The sequence below is a fragment of the Antennarius striatus genome, chromosome 18 (assembly GCF_040054535.1).
Source record: "Antennarius striatus isolate MH-2024 chromosome 18, ASM4005453v1, whole genome shotgun sequence".
Classification (NCBI taxonomy): Eukaryota; Metazoa; Chordata; class Actinopteri; order Lophiiformes; family Antennariidae; genus Antennarius; species Antennarius striatus.
Genome location: NC_090793.1, coordinates 5,345,647 through 5,360,944, shown reverse-complemented (window position 1 = coordinate 5,360,944; position 15,298 = coordinate 5,345,647). Strand labels below are relative to the sequence as shown.

At 41.3% G+C, this 15,298-nt stretch overlaps 1 protein-coding gene across 2 annotated transcripts in view; it reads left to right on the top strand.

The window, feature by feature from the left end:
• The window catches only part of LOC137611922 (laminin subunit alpha-3-like), an 80,858-nt gene that overhangs the window by 30,050 nt on the left and 35,510 nt on the right, over positions 1–15,298 (top strand). For both annotated transcript variants that reach the window (XM_068340088.1, XM_068340087.1), the window contains exons 23-47: positions 909–1,012; positions 1,457–1,613; positions 1,827–1,990; positions 2,111–2,219; positions 2,316–2,413; positions 4,183–4,363; positions 4,519–4,645; positions 4,887–5,035; positions 5,447–5,562; positions 5,801–6,012; positions 6,409–6,613; positions 8,033–8,177; positions 8,279–8,419; positions 9,006–9,167; positions 9,419–9,520; positions 9,602–9,685; positions 10,057–10,287; positions 12,619–12,732; positions 13,273–13,391; positions 13,478–13,558; positions 13,645–13,745; positions 13,862–13,915; positions 13,998–14,149; positions 14,868–14,978; positions 15,071–15,182. In XM_068340088.1, the coding sequence (XP_068196189.1) occupies positions 909–1,012; positions 1,457–1,613; positions 1,827–1,990; positions 2,111–2,219; positions 2,316–2,413; positions 4,183–4,363; positions 4,519–4,645; positions 4,887–5,035; positions 5,447–5,562; positions 5,801–6,012; positions 6,409–6,613; positions 8,033–8,177; positions 8,279–8,419; positions 9,006–9,167; positions 9,419–9,520; positions 9,602–9,685; positions 10,057–10,287; positions 12,619–12,732; positions 13,273–13,391; positions 13,478–13,558; positions 13,645–13,745; positions 13,862–13,915; positions 13,998–14,149; positions 14,868–14,978; positions 15,071–15,182 (3,331 nt within the window). The remainder of the gene's footprint in view (positions 1–908; positions 1,013–1,456; positions 1,614–1,826; positions 1,991–2,110; positions 2,220–2,315; positions 2,414–4,182; positions 4,364–4,518; positions 4,646–4,886; positions 5,036–5,446; positions 5,563–5,800; positions 6,013–6,408; positions 6,614–8,032; positions 8,178–8,278; positions 8,420–9,005; positions 9,168–9,418; positions 9,521–9,601; positions 9,686–10,056; positions 10,288–12,618; positions 12,733–13,272; positions 13,392–13,477; positions 13,559–13,644; positions 13,746–13,861; positions 13,916–13,997; positions 14,150–14,867; positions 14,979–15,070; positions 15,183–15,298) is intronic.

Here is a 15,298-nt window from a genome sequence, read left to right as displayed (position 1 = left end):
CTCCTCAGGCATCTTCTCACTATCTAAGATCCTGTTGAACAACCCAGTCAGAAACTCTACTGCCACCTCTCCTAGACACTTCCAAACCTCTAAAGGTATATCATCAGGACCAACTGCCTTTCCACTCTTAATCCTCTTCAGTGCCCTCCTCACTTCATCCTGACTAATCTTTACTACATCCTGGTCCACAACAGTCACCTCTTCTAGTCTTTGTTCTCTCTCATTTTCCTCTTTCATCAACTCTTCAAAGTACTCTTTCCATCTTCCCATCACACTACTGGCACCCGTCAATACACTTCAATCCCTATCCTTAATCACCCTAACCTGCTGAACGTGCTTCCCATCTCTATCTCTCTGTCTTGCCAACCGTTGTGGTGTGATGTGTGATAAAAGAGTCAGCTAAAATGAAAGGTGTACAAAACTGTGGTGAGACCAGCGATGTTGTTTGGTCTAGAGGCAGTGTCACTGAGGAAAAGACAGGAGACAGAGCTGGAGGTAGCAGAGATGAAGATGCTGAGGTTGTCTTTGGGAGTGACCAGGATGGATAACATCAGGAATGAGTACATCAGAGGGACAGCACATGTTAGAGGTTTCTCTCTCCTCTGGACATGCCAGACTGAGATGGTTTGGACGTGTCCAGAGGAGAGATAATGAATATATTGTAAGAAGGATGCTGAGTTTTGAACTGCCAGGCAGGAGGCCTAGAGGAAGACCAAAGAGGAGGTTTATGGATGTAGTGAAAGAGGACATGAAGGTAGTTGGTGTGAGAGAAGAGGATGCAGAAGATAAGGTTAGATAGAGGCAACTGATTTGCTGTGGCGACTCGTGAAGGGAAAAGCCGAGAAGAGAAGAAGGTAGAAGAAAACTGTCGCATTACTTAAGTACATATTGTCAATGTCACTCTCCAGGACTATTTAGTGCTGCTGCCCCGGGATTACTATGAGGCGCCTTTGCTGCAAGAAATGATCACCCAGCCTTGCACTTATCTGTCCACCGCAAACAGGGACACCAAGTAAGTCTTTTAGATTTCTTTCTAACATTCCTGGACTCTGCTTAATTCATATTGGGAAGTCATGCATTACATCTATAGTTTTTGTTGTGCAATTTGATTTTTCCTTCACACTAAACTCGCTGCCCAAGCTGTGTAATAATGCAGAAAATCAAAGATGGTGGTCAAAATGTTCTCAATTCAAGTATTCTCTTTTATGCTGATACTGAATAAAGCCTAGCTGTAACTCTTTTTCCACATTCATGTAGCCACTTTTTGATCTTTGACATTGTTGACTGATTATTAATATTGCTGTCTATCTCATAAAAGAGATCTCAGATCTCAGTATTTTTTTAAATGAAGGTTAATAGAAAAAAAAATTGATCTGTGTGTGTATTGGTTTCAAAATAGCATGACCATCTCATTTGTCTTGGTTACTTAGTCTGTACTTGTGTCTTTCTGTTCCAGCTGTCTGTTGTATAAGCATGTGGCAATGGATGGTTTCAACGTAGCACTGGGCTCAGAAGGAAAACTCTCCAGCCGCAGAGGTCGCAGGAAGAGGCAAAATCATGTACGGCGTCCCACTCCCAATCACCCTGAGATGGCTGTTTTCAGTGGCAGACAGGTACAGTAGAACACCTGGATTGATGCTGATGGCTATGTTTGATATCGAACTGTTGGATTTATAGTTTGATTAGTTGCCCTTAAAGCAAGACATGGGTAACACAAAGCTATACAAGAATTTTAAAGTCTAAAATTAAAGCAGAACGTTAGGATTTTGTGTCAATATTGTGGAAATATTTCTTGAATAACTAAGGCAAAATCTTGAATTCTGTAGTTACAGCTCCAACTAAGTCTACGTGTGCCTCACCTTGGACCATATTCCCTGGTCCTAGAATATGCAAGTGATGTGGACACTGTCCAAAATGTGAACATTCTCATCAATGGCCAGTCAAATGCGCAGATCTCAGCCCGGGCCAACATTTACAGTTGTGCCTACAGGTGAATATTTTTTGATTGAGAAGCCAAACAAATTGTCACACTGTCATTTTAATTTCACTGTTACTAGAAAGCTGTACAACATATGTTTCTCAGCTGTTGCGTATTATATAACCTGTGCAGCTTTTTGTGCCGGAGTGTTGCTGTGGACAGTAATAATCAAGTGACAGTGTTGCAGCTTTCTCACAAGACTGAAGTTCTTCTGCAAACTTCCACTGCATCATTCCTGCTGGTGAGCTAAACATTTCCAGGAACATTCTTGTAACAACTCAATATCTACTGTAGACAATCAACGTGCATTTCAAAATTCATTAATTTCTCTCTGTAGTATAAAGTTTATGCAGTCCCTGCAGAAGAATTCTCCATTGAGTTAGTGGATCCCAAGGTACTCTGTGTCTCAACACATGGCCGTTTCACTGAAGACAGGTATCCCACCTTAAAAGAACTCATCTGCATGCTTTTAAAAAAAATGTGGAGGTGATACTATAGCACATGATGTCCATCTTGTGTTTTTTTGAGGGAGAATGGAGATTTGCTTCTGTTTTCCAGGTATAATTACATGCATTCCTCCAGCTGAATAAGGTCGCTGAACTCTCTCGTCAGTTTACTCTCACTCTGCACCTAATGACCAGATTAAATATTCCAACCGTACATGTATTTACAGGTGTCTGTGATCCTTCTGTCAGTCTTTTACCTTTTAATTAATTCTGATTTGGGCAGAAAAAAAACTTCTGAAGGAAGAAAAATCTCTACAAGGAAAAGGACTAATAATTTAATGATGCAAAGCTTTAAAATCTGCTTCAACTTGAAACTTCCACTTGATCCATCCATCCATCCATCCATCCATCCATCCATCCATCCATCTTCTTGTAGAAGAGATAAGTGTGATTGTCTCATCTATAGCCGCTTATCCACCTTGTAGGTCATGGGTCTGCTGCAGCTTAATGGAGCTGTCTGTGGATGAATGGTGGGGTATACCCCTGATAAGACGTCAATTTACTGCAGGGCCACATGAAGGACAAACAAAAACTCACACTCACGCCTACGGATAATTTGGCGTGACAAATTCACCCAAGCTGCATGTTTTTGGAGGTGGGAGGAAAATAGAGAACCCAGAAAGAACCCACACAGATATGGGGAGAACATACAAAAACTCGGCAGCAAAAGGAATTGAACCCAGAACCTTTTTGCTTTGAGGCAATAGCTTGGTTCTGTCTTTTTTTGATAAGAAAATTCTAAAGAGTGACAGCTGCAATTTCAAAGACAGTTTCATAACAAGGCAGTCAGACTGCAACATCCCGCGACACCCCTGAATTTAAAATAGGTCAAAGGTAGTGATTTGATCTATGGTCAAAGCACTAGCTTTGATCTATGGTCTTAGTCACACTGGCCTTCTCCCTTGTCTTTCTATCTTATTCGGTTCCTGAGTGTACAAAAGTTGAAATTTGACCTTGACCTAGTTTTTTCAAGGTCAAGGTCATCATCTCATTTTCATTCCCTTTGCTGCCCGAGTAATGTGCTTTTTGTTTCATCCTACTATCTGCAACTGTTGTGAAGATATTTGGTGGACGAATGGACGGCGGTGGACGGACGGACGGACAGACGGATGAACAGACGAATGAACGCACAAACAATACATACATACAATACATCACCGTGTTGCGAGATGTAAAAGCATTTACTTACTGGTAATAGTTTAAGTGATTAGAAGCACAAAATAAATTTCTTTCATAGAGCAAGCAAAAAACACAAAACTGTTGACCTTTTAAATCATGATTTTTCTCTCAGAGGTGAATATTACTCATACAGAAATATTGGTGTTTTTAGCTATATCTCCACCAGGGTCTTTGAATACTGAAAGGTGTGACCTTAAGGAGAAACTCTTTTTGACAGTTGGACCTTTTTACATCCCTTTTAACTGTTAACAGATTTAATCTGTTTCTGGTTTAATTCATAATTCACATTTAACTTATCAAACACTTGTTATAACTTGTTATATACAATGCAGCTCCTACTCCTGCTACTGTCTTCAATATGAATATGTATGATATGCACAAACATTCATGCATGCAGAACTGTTGCTTCATGCTTCAGTGACATACATTCCATCAGGTTCTACTTCTGCACATCTCTATCCACAGTGTCTCTCATTGCTCTGTTATGATACCATATTTGTTGCTGTTAAATATTTCCAGGCAGCACTGCATTCTGAGGCAATTTGACAAGCCAGCCTCTGCGTTGCTTTTGTATGCTGCTCGTGAGCGACAGCTGTCTTCAGCACTGGCTGTCTCTGAAGATTGGAGAAAGAGACGACAGACGGGGAGAGTCGTTGCCCGAAATCCACAGACTGATGGGATACTGCTAAAATACCCACAGGTAAAAACTGTCTTCACTAACCTAACCTTGTTGAGCAATTTCTGGACGTTCTGGAACCTTCTACTGGGACTGTGAGTCTTTATCAGCCTGACGTTGACTTTAAACTTCAGCTCAACTGTGTGACACTAAGGCTTCCCTCTCATATTTTTTTCAAGACGGAGATCTCTTTTACTTCCGAGGTGCCCCTCAAGGGCAGATATGTAATTGTGGTACATTATCATCAACCTGATCATACGTCATTCCCTGTCGATGTGCAAGTCCATACGGGCCATGAATTGAAGGGTGAGTGTCTTAAAACCCGTTAATTTACTCTCTTCTCATAAAATTAAGTTACTTCCATTCGGATATAAGAATAGAAATGACCCTTTTCAAGTAGAGGACAATTTCCCCTTCACAGCAGATGAGGTCCACAGGCTCATGGCTACATAAGACATATGACTTTTGGGACCGACTATCGACCTGCATGTTGAATTTTCTACCCCTTTTTTTGGGGTCAGCATGAATACTTCAATTTCTCTTGTAGGTTCAATAAATGCCTCCTTCTGCCCCGCGGTCTCAGGCTGCAGGGAAGTTGTGATCACCAATGGGCACATTGTCTTTGATTTGAATCTGAATTCTCGGCAGCAGCCCATCGTCACTCTGACTGTGCCAGCAATGAAGACACTAATTCTGGTCTGTGGTTGATATGATTTATTTGTATTGTGTTTCCCTGCTGAATTAAGTCAGAATGTAACAACAAAAACATAAAAAAAACCAACTCTGTTATATTACAGTAGTTCAGGTTTTTGGTCTGCTGATGCTGTTTCTCCACAGCGTTATGCCATATTCCGAACAACGATAAACACTGCTTAATAAAACCCAGCTTCCTGCTTCTGTATTAGGGGTCAGGGTTTACTTTGCTTCCCTGCTTTTCGCTTTACTTTTCCTTCTTCAGTTAAAAGTAAACAAAAAATGCAGTTAAAACATTTTAAGACTCAGTTTATCTGGTCATAACACTGATAATAAATGCTACAAGCACAAAACAAACCAAAGCTATATTCCCCCGTGACAGGATTTTATCATTTGGTTTTTTTTTATGCACAGGATTATATCATGGTGGTTCCTGATAGCAGTTACACTCCAGATCTCTTGAAAGAGAAGCTTCTGGATAAATCTGAAGTTTTCGTTCAACAGTGTGGACGAGAAGGTTTCTATATAGAGTAGGTATCAAATCAAATCCATTTTAAGTGGTGCTTCAATGTTGGTTCATGTTTATATAAGCTACAGGTATTCTCTCTTAAGATCTAGGATATACTTGTCCTTTGTTTGATATATTCACCAGCACACCACTTTTACAGTATAGAAATTGTGAACATTTTGGAAAATGATTCCCCCTAGCTGTGATTGTGAAATATGAACCACATCTGTATTTGAAACTGTTTTGGTCTTTCTTCTTAGCCCAAGAACATCCCCTCAGTTCTGCAGAGACTCTTCCCGCTCTCTTGCAGCAGCCTATAATGATGGAGCTCTGGCTTGCGACTGTGACAAGTCTGGCTCAATGGGGACTGCTTGTGACCCTGTTGGTGGGCAGTGTGCCTGCAGGGAGCACGTCATTGGTCGTCAATGCACGAAGTGTGCCACGGGATACTTTGGATTCCCCTACTGCAGACGTGAGTAACTGGTACTGCTTCCTGTTCTGTTACAGTGTTTCTCAGTTTTTCAGCCTGCAAAGTCTTCCACCAAGGAGGTGATGTTTCTGTTGGAGTCTGTTTGTCTGTTTGTTTGTTGGTCAGTTTACAGGATAACTCAACATTTCCGAATGACTTCTTGTTTTTGGATAGGTAGAGTTTGACCCCAATAATGGGCTGCAATACAGCCTACAATGCTTCATCAAAAATTACACGGTGACATTCTAATAAATGCCATAGCACAAGTATGATCTGAAAACATCTGGGACTGGTGGGCAGCCAATTAAACTAACTTCAAAGAAATGATTGGGCCTTAGTGAAGGTATGAATTTGAAATTTATTAGTCTAAATGCAAACCCATTTCTTTTCATTCTGCAGCATGTGAGTGTGGCCAGCGGCTGTGTGATGAGGTAACAGGAAGCTGTATTTGCCCCTCTCAGACTGTCAAACCGGCCTGTGATGTGTGTCAGGATCAAACCTTCAGCTACCACCCTTTACATGGCTGTGAGGGCTGTGAATGCTCTCTTAACGGCATCAAAACCAATGCAGGACCTGACTGTGACCGCGTCACCGGACAGTGCAGGTAAGTGGAAAGTACAACATTCAGTGGAAAGCTTATCAAGCAGGGGGGTTTGTCTTTATGTTGGAGATGTGTCATTCAAGCAAACATTCGTTCATTTTCTACCGCTTGTTCCACTTATTGTGGGTAATGGAGATTGCTGGAGCCTATCCCAGCTGACTTGTGGGCGAGAGGTGGGGGGATACTCTGAGCACAACGCCAGTGTACTGCAGAGCCACTTGGAAGACAAACATCTACTCACGCACACACTCACACCTACGGACAATTTAGGATGACCACTTCACCTAAATTGTATGTTTTTGGACAAAGCCGGAGAGCCCAGAGAGAACCCATGCAGACAGGAGGAAAAACATACAAACACCACACCGAGCAGGACTCAAACCCGGAACTGTGACGCAACAGTGCACCATGCCACCGTGCCACACATCATTCAATCAGTCTAGATCAGTGGTTCTTAACCTGGGTTTGATCGAACCCTAGGGGTTCGTTGAGTCGGTCTCAGGGGTTCGGCGGAGACGGAGCTCAAGACAAAACACCCAACACATCGTGTGTCGGGTGTTTTTGCTGAACATACGCAAATCACTGTGTACATTTGACACTTCGTGTCAATTCGTGATGACACGCCCCCCTTAGCCATCATTGGCTGCAGGTGATCACGGTACATCGATTAGCCTACCTGTGCTACATGGGATTTTTCTCACCCAGTAGTCGATTTATGCCTGTCATGATGGTACGTCATCTGATTGCTTTCTTAGTATTTTAATTCATAATAACTATGTTGAGCAAAAGAAAGAAAGTAGTCGGACGAATATGTGCAACGTGAATTTACATGTACTGTCTAACGGAACATGATGGGAGTCAGCGTTCTGCATGATTTGCAATGACAAGCTGAGCAACTCTAGTCTTGCACTGGCAAAAATAAAGGAACACTTCTTGAAGCTGCATGGAAAACAAAAGAAACAGACTTTTCTGTGAAAATGACATAAGAATAGTACTTGGCAAGGTGAAGCCATGCATATCTGAACTAGTCTCTCAATAACAACAGCAGAAGTCACAGTGATTTGCAGGCAGGTCATTTAATGTGAGTTGATGCACTGTCTTGGTTTTGTTCTTTGAAAATGGTGAGATCAATGCACAATTCATTAAATACACCAGTAAAACATATACTTCCGTCTTAAATTTGAAAAAAAACAACTTTTTTTTTTATTACTAAAGAAGAGTTGAGTGAGCATATGAAACTAGCAGGGTTCGGTACCTTCAACAAGGTTAAGAACCACTGGTATAGATGTATTATCATGCTTTTCCTTATGTTCATCCTGAATGAATACAATATGCCTCAATAAGCCATGTTATTGTTGTCAACTATAAAACCTACTGACTACTACTGACAACTTTTGAGCTTTTATGTGCATTCTTATGCAGCTGCAAGCCTAGGATTGGGGGCCGACAGTGTGATCGCTGTGCTGCGGGTTATTATGGCTTCCCTGATTGCATTCCTTGTGACTGCAACCAAGGTGGTGTCACATCTGATGTGTGTCATTCAGACACGGGGAGGTGTCTCTGCAAGGTGACTTTAATTTTATCACATTGATAATATGAAAAACCCATTTTCAATTGCTTGGGGTGTTGTTGCTTTGAATATCTTTATTATTGCTTTCATGTTGGCAGAGAAATGTTGCTGGCGTCAAGTGTGATACTTGTGAGGAAGGCTCCTTCTATTTCGATCCTTTCAACCCTCTTGGCTGCATCACCTGCTTCTGTTTCGGAGCCACTAACCAGTGTCACAGCTCCAGCAAACACAGGGGGAAGGTGTGGTCGCTGTTTTGTTCCTACATGTTTGTGGAAACGTCAAATCTTCCAAACCTCATGAATGATAGTAGTTTTGAGGGGAACCATGCCATTGTCTCAAGAGAACCGAGGCGTGAGAACTTCAAGACAGCAACAAGATCTCAGTGCATTTGTTATATCTATTTGGGGATGGCAGTAGCTCAGTCCACTAAGTCCTGGACTGGGGACCGGAGGGTCACCAGCTCAAGACCTGTGTGGGCCAAAACATTTAGATTGTAAACTGGTAGTGAGAGGTGCCAGTTCACCTCCTGAGCATTGCTGAGTTGTCCGTGAGAAAGGCACCATCCCCCCTACAAGCTACTCATGGTGAGAGCAGCATGCCGCTCACCACTATGTATATATTACAGGCCCGTACACAAACTATATATATGTGTGTGTATGTATGTATATATATATATATATATATACACACACATACAAGTGACTATTTGGAGTAAAATGGAGTAAAAGAAAGTAATTACCCTATGGGGATTATTAAAGGATTGAGATCACTGAACATTTTAAGATGTATTCTCTGCTTTAACCCAGAAATTGTTCCCGTTATTAGTTTGTGGAGATGCAGGATTGGCGTTTGGAAACCTCTGACCAGAAGGAGGTTTCCTCTGTGTTGAACACCGCCAGTCACACCATGCTGGCAGATATCCAAGACCTTCCGTCCACAGTTAAGTCTTTGCACTGGGCGGCACCGTCATCCTATCTGGGGAACCGAGTAAGTTCAAAAAGCAGAGAACATCATGATAAATGGAAAAAAGACTGGTTGATAAATCGTTAATTCACACCGTGCTCAGAGGCAAAATGTTATCTTTTAAAGTTAATATTGAAATAACACTCAATATTCACTACGCTTTTTAATTTAAGATACTCATTACTTTCTTTAAGTGTTGACCCACCTTTCATTACTGAAAATTCTTGATATACAGTCTTTACAGTTGTCTACTTTTATTTTTCTATTCATCTTAGATTTCGTCTTACGGGGGTTTCCTCACCTACCAATCCAAATCCTTTGGGATTCCCAGTGAGGGCATGAATCTCATGGGAAGAAGACCTGATGTTGTGCTGTCTGTGTGTAGTGCTACAGATTTCTTCACCTTCAGACCTCTATAAAAATACACATAATTTATCAATTTCAACATTCCTCCTTAGGGTCAGGATATGACCTTGATCCACATGGCTCCTCAAGTCCCTCTTACAGATAGGCTGTATCAGGGCAGAGTCCAGCTCTTGGAGGTAAAGTACACACCAGCTCATAAATTTCACTGACAGCTCAAGGCTACACCACAAAGTACCCACTTAGACTGAAGTTTTAAAAGTGTTTTACTAAGTTGTTGTTTTTTTTGGTAAAAATGGAATTTTCATTATGACAGTCGTGCTAGATTAGCAGTGTTCTCCACCGTAGCCTTTTTTATTCAACCTTAGTGGACCATAAATATTTTACAAAGTTTGGACATAATCTTCTTATTGTGTCTCAATAGATTGATAGATAGATAGATAGAATTATCCCAGACTGGGAAATTTAAATGTGAGTTGACTTTTAGAAAACATTCTCCCTTTTAGATGTCTCATTATCAATATTAAAATAAGTGTTGTGTGCTTTGCAGAGAAACTGGCGCCACGCCATCACCAACAGCCCTGTCTCCAGACAGGAACTGATGATGGTCCTGGCTGGTCTGGTTGGGTTGAAGATCCGAGCCCTGTACTTCTCTCAGAGCCAGCGGCTCAGCTTAGGGGAGGTGGGCCTGGAGGAAGCAACAGACACTGGGAGTGGTAGCCCCGCATACACTGTGGAAGTTTGCTCCTGCCCTCCTCAGTACACTGGAGATTCCTGTGAGGTGAGGAGTCAGGAACCCCTTGACACGTTTGATATTTATCTCGCTCTCTGAGATACATCAAAAAACAATCTCAAGTATGACATCATTAAAAGGTTAGCATGTCAATGAATCCTGTTTTATTTGGAAATAAAACTTTGGTATTACTGATGTCATCAAAATACAATTTTTATACTTCATAAAGATACCTAAACTCTGCATGTATGTGTAGTTGAACGTGTAGTAAATATGGTGAAAAGGTGGAAAAATAAATTATCACTGTATTTGTTTGAACAAACAGGAGCTAAAAATCAGGGTGGGGCAAGGTGGTGACTGAAGAGGCATCTTATCATCTTTAAGGAGCTGGATGTCCTCATATTTTTAGGGGTGTTCTGACATGCCTGAACCGAGCACCGCACCCATTTCTTAAAGGAAAAATTCCTCATCAGAGGGAACTGTGCAGACAAATTGTCTCACCCCAGGCTGAGTTATTTGTGATTTTAGCAGCTACAATCACTGTAGCTCATGGAAACCCAGTGGTGGTGAGGAATGTGATGTAGCTGCTCTAAAACCTTCACTTGAACTTCTTTAATGTGGTTTTATCCATGAAATACAACCATTTATAGGAAAAGAGTAAAAAGATTAAAAATTTAAAATGTTCTTAGTGAGGACTGTTGCCATGGTTGCTGATACCTCTCTTTTTATTTTATGTGACTGGGAGTGTTTCATTGTGTGCCCAAAGGCTACATGATAAAGTGCCGTGTCCTGACGCGTGAGGTGTGGTAGTTAGCAAACATGCTGTTATTCATAACCTTGAGTGTGTTCACCCAGTACTCCTACAGGGTGTATGTTTCTGTTGTGTCACAAAGTGGTGTCTGTTGCGTGTTTGAAAAGGATGATTCATTGGTGAGTTTGTTGTCTGGAGAGGTCTGACTTTCTGTTCAGTCACACAAGTTGTGTAACCACGGTTTTAAAGTGCACACAGACACACATTCATATATACAAATTCTTATGGACTACTAATAAATAATGAATTAAATATTTTATTTTATGTGTGTGTGTGTCTACATTCGACTGTCATATTTTCATAGACTGTCAAATGTACATTACATGTTACATTTAAAGCTGTAAATGCTTGCATACACTAGAAAGAGAGAAGAGGTGAGAGTGCCAGCATCTAATCCCTTACATGTGTGTGCTTGTGCGCATATACACTGATCTGTAAGACTGTCTCAGGTAGGGCATAGGGCGTGTCCTCTTTTGCGTGCGTGTGTGTAAGTATGAGGTGTGTGTGCTTAAGAGCCTGAGGAAGAGGCGAGGGAAGCCTTATTTCACACAGACTAAATTCTAGGAATGCCATATACACGTATGGATAGGCCACAGTGCATGGGGGTTTTGCTGCAGATCCTGCTATGCTGGATGTTGGTTGCACTTTGCCATGCCAGCCACAGGCCCTACAAGCCAGGAGAGAGACCTCGCCATGCAAGGCATCACGAAAGATGGGCTCAGAGGATACAGTATCCTTCAGTTCACGATCAGGGAACTCAGGAGATAATGTATCTCTCAGTGAACGATGACGGTAGCCAGGCACTACGCCATCCCTCGGTACATGACAGTGGACAGGGAGTTCACTACCCCTCTGTGAATGACAGTGATTCCAGTGCTCAGATTCAGGTAAAAAATATTTTCACTTGCTGAAGAGATATTTATGGTGTTCTCAACATCTCAGGCGTGGACTGTTGCGACTTTATCTCTTAAAGTAAAAGGGTGCCCTTTTGCTCGCCAGTGCTGATAATGAGGTGAAGTTAGGGTGAAGTTCATTACTTCAGTGTGCTCTGCAAATGCTTACATTTGATGACACAAAGTAGAAGTGCTGTTTGAGAGTGTAGTTAGTCTTCTTTGAATGATGCAAAATCTCTGAAAACATTAATGTGTTTGGGAAAACTAAATTAAAATTGTATTCCCAGTTTAAAACTTCAACTAAACTGCAGTGGATGTTAGTATTTTTTTTATGTTATTGCAGAGGAATAATATCATAACATAGGATATATATTTGAGATGTATGAGGAATTACATATTTATACCAATCATAATTGTGATTACAGGAAAACCAAAAAGCATGATTTCTTGTTACATCATTGTGATAAACCTTTTTTTTTTTAAGAGATGAAGAAAAAATAATACTGTGTACTTGTTTAATCCATCAAAAGTTTTTTTCTCTGTTGTGAGTTGGGAGAACATCACTGTTCTCATAGGAGGTTGCTATTTAAATGAAATATACTTATACAGGAGTAATGAAATTTTGGGCAACAATTTCAAGTTAGGTAATCATATCTTTATGATTTTCTTTTCCAGAAATGTGCTCCTGGTTACTACAGAGATGGTCAGGGACCTTTCTTGGGCCGATGTGTTCCCTGCGAGTGCGGAGGTCTTGCTGATGAGTGTGAAGAGAACTCGGGGAGATGCCTGGTCAGAAACACACATTCCCTTAACCTCCCTTAATGTAGTAATGATCACAGGGATGCAAAAAGAGTCTAGACTTCTGGCTTCAATCCCCATAGATTTACATTTTTAATATCACAACATCAAAAACATAATTTGATTAGGTTTCCTGTTATGGTTTGCCTCTTGCTCATTCTCCTTTGTGGGATAATGAGCCTTTCAACAGGTTTGGAAATGTTCATCTCTGTCGCATGCAAGATTGTCAGGACCAGACGTGTTTGTGAGCATGTGTGTGTGTGTGTGTGTGTGTGTGTGTGTGTGTGTGTGTGTGTGTGTGTGTGTGTGTGTGTGTGTGTGTGTGTGTGTGTGTGTGTGTGTGTGTGTGTGTGTGTGTGTGCGTGCAAAGAACATAAAGATCAACTTCCTTGCAAAGCCGCATTGACACGCATGACCAGAACACATTGATTTCAGACATTTTTGTTTGAAATCATTCTCTGTTCAGTGTTGTGCTGCGTTCTCCACCAATGGTTAACAAGAGGTTCATTTCATGTGTCTCTGCATTTTCAGAATTGTAAGTTCAACACAGCCGGGGATAGATGTGAACGCTGCATAGACGGATATTATGGAAGTGCAGCTCTGAGAAGATGCAGAGTTTGTCCATGCCCATTCAGCTTGCCTGGAAACAGGTGAGTGAAAAAGGAACAGCTACACTATAATTAAATGAGAATAAGTATGTTAAGAATAAAATTGTAATCTCTGCATCAATGTGTAGTTTTGCAATAGGCTGCAGAGAAGTATTTGGTGATTTCCAGTGTATATGCAGAGCTGGCTACACTGGAGACAAATGTGAGAGGTCAGTGTGGACTCATACTGCCTGTTCTGATTGTTGTGAGCTTATTTTTGGTTTGCCTAATTCTCTTTCTTATTTCTTTTCTACAGCTGTGCTCCGGGTTACTATGGCGATCCACTGACACTGGGAGGAAAGTGTCAGCCCTGTAATTGCAATGGCAATGGTAACAACTGTGATCCCAAGACTGGAGGTTAGATTCTTGGTTCAACTATACCTTAACCCAGTATTTAATTAATTCATCTCAGACAGTCATTCAAAATGTTTACATACAAACATGAATTACATTTAAACAAACTGTTTCTGCAGTTTGCAAGAACACATTAGAGCCAGGAGACACAAACACCGATGACCACTGCGAAGGTGAATTGACAAAAAAGGTTCTGGCACTGTGACTCACATTAATGTGTGACTTGTGCTGATCCAATTCTCTTTTATATTCCAGAGTGTGATAATTGTTCCCAGACTTTATTACATGATCTGGAGATGCTGGATGATGACCTGGAAAGGATCAAGTTTCAACTGGACAATGCCACTGCCAGCGCCTCCTCTAAGGACAGGCTGAAGAACCTGGAAAAGGGTGTGTCAGACACCAAGGTAACACTTCACTTTAACTATTAAGGGTACAGATATTACAGATATTTAAACAACGCATAGATTTATTGTAAACAAATGCCAGGAAATTTTGCAAAACTCTCAGTGTAGCGTCATTGGCACAATTAATGATTCAGTCTGCACTTGTCTGTTTCTTCTATACATACACACTAAAAGTATGGAACGGATCCCCACTGAGAAGACAGTCAGTGGATCCTTTTTTTTAATATATATGATCCTTGAAGAGAAATTATTTGCACACTTTAGTTCACACTGTTAGTTCTAAGTCATGCATATATAGTGTGTACAGGCCCTGCAACACTCACACTTAAGGGGCCTGTAGGCATGCAGTGTGGGATAGGCAGAGCGGCAGGCAGCTCCTGTGTGGTGTGCCCCTAATGAGCAACTTGTAAGGGGGATGGTACCTTGCTCAAGGGCGCCTCAGCAATTATCAGGAGGCGAGCTGACACTTCCCACTGTCAGCTCACACTCCAAGGTGGCTGGACGGGAGCGGGAATTGAACCGCCGATCTTGGGAACGTTGGACGACCCGCTCTACCACCCGTTCTACCGCTGAGCCACTGCCACCCCACTGCCAATTTTGTCCCATCATAGGCCAGGATTGCATCTCACTTTAGTTTGCATTAATGAGACACAAAGCAATTAGCTAAAAACCTACTGTTGCCTTTTTGCACATTGATATCCATGTTTGCTTTTTGCAGATTTTTGTGAACAAATTTGCTTCTGCCATCGATGCTCAAAAGTCCAGAGTCAGTCAACTGGAGGAGAATACAAGCAATCTCTCAGATGATGTTGTCTCTCTTCAGGACAAGGTAGAGTACACCATATTGAAGTACAGACATGCAATTAAAAGTTTACATATGTGATGCATGTAAATGTGTTTTGTGGGTTTGTATTTATTTAGACACACAGAATGGCTGCGGATGCTAAAAAGGCAGTGCAAGATGTCGAAAAGACTCACAAAAGGGCAAAAGATCTTGACTCTGACATTGAAAACATTATCAAAAAAATCAAAGGTAAATGAACTAAAACTGCTTTTTAGTGTCTTAAGATAATGTTCTACATTCTGTTTTCTGTATTTGTGCTAAAACAGCACCAACTATCGGAACTTAAGTATTTACTAGATTTAATG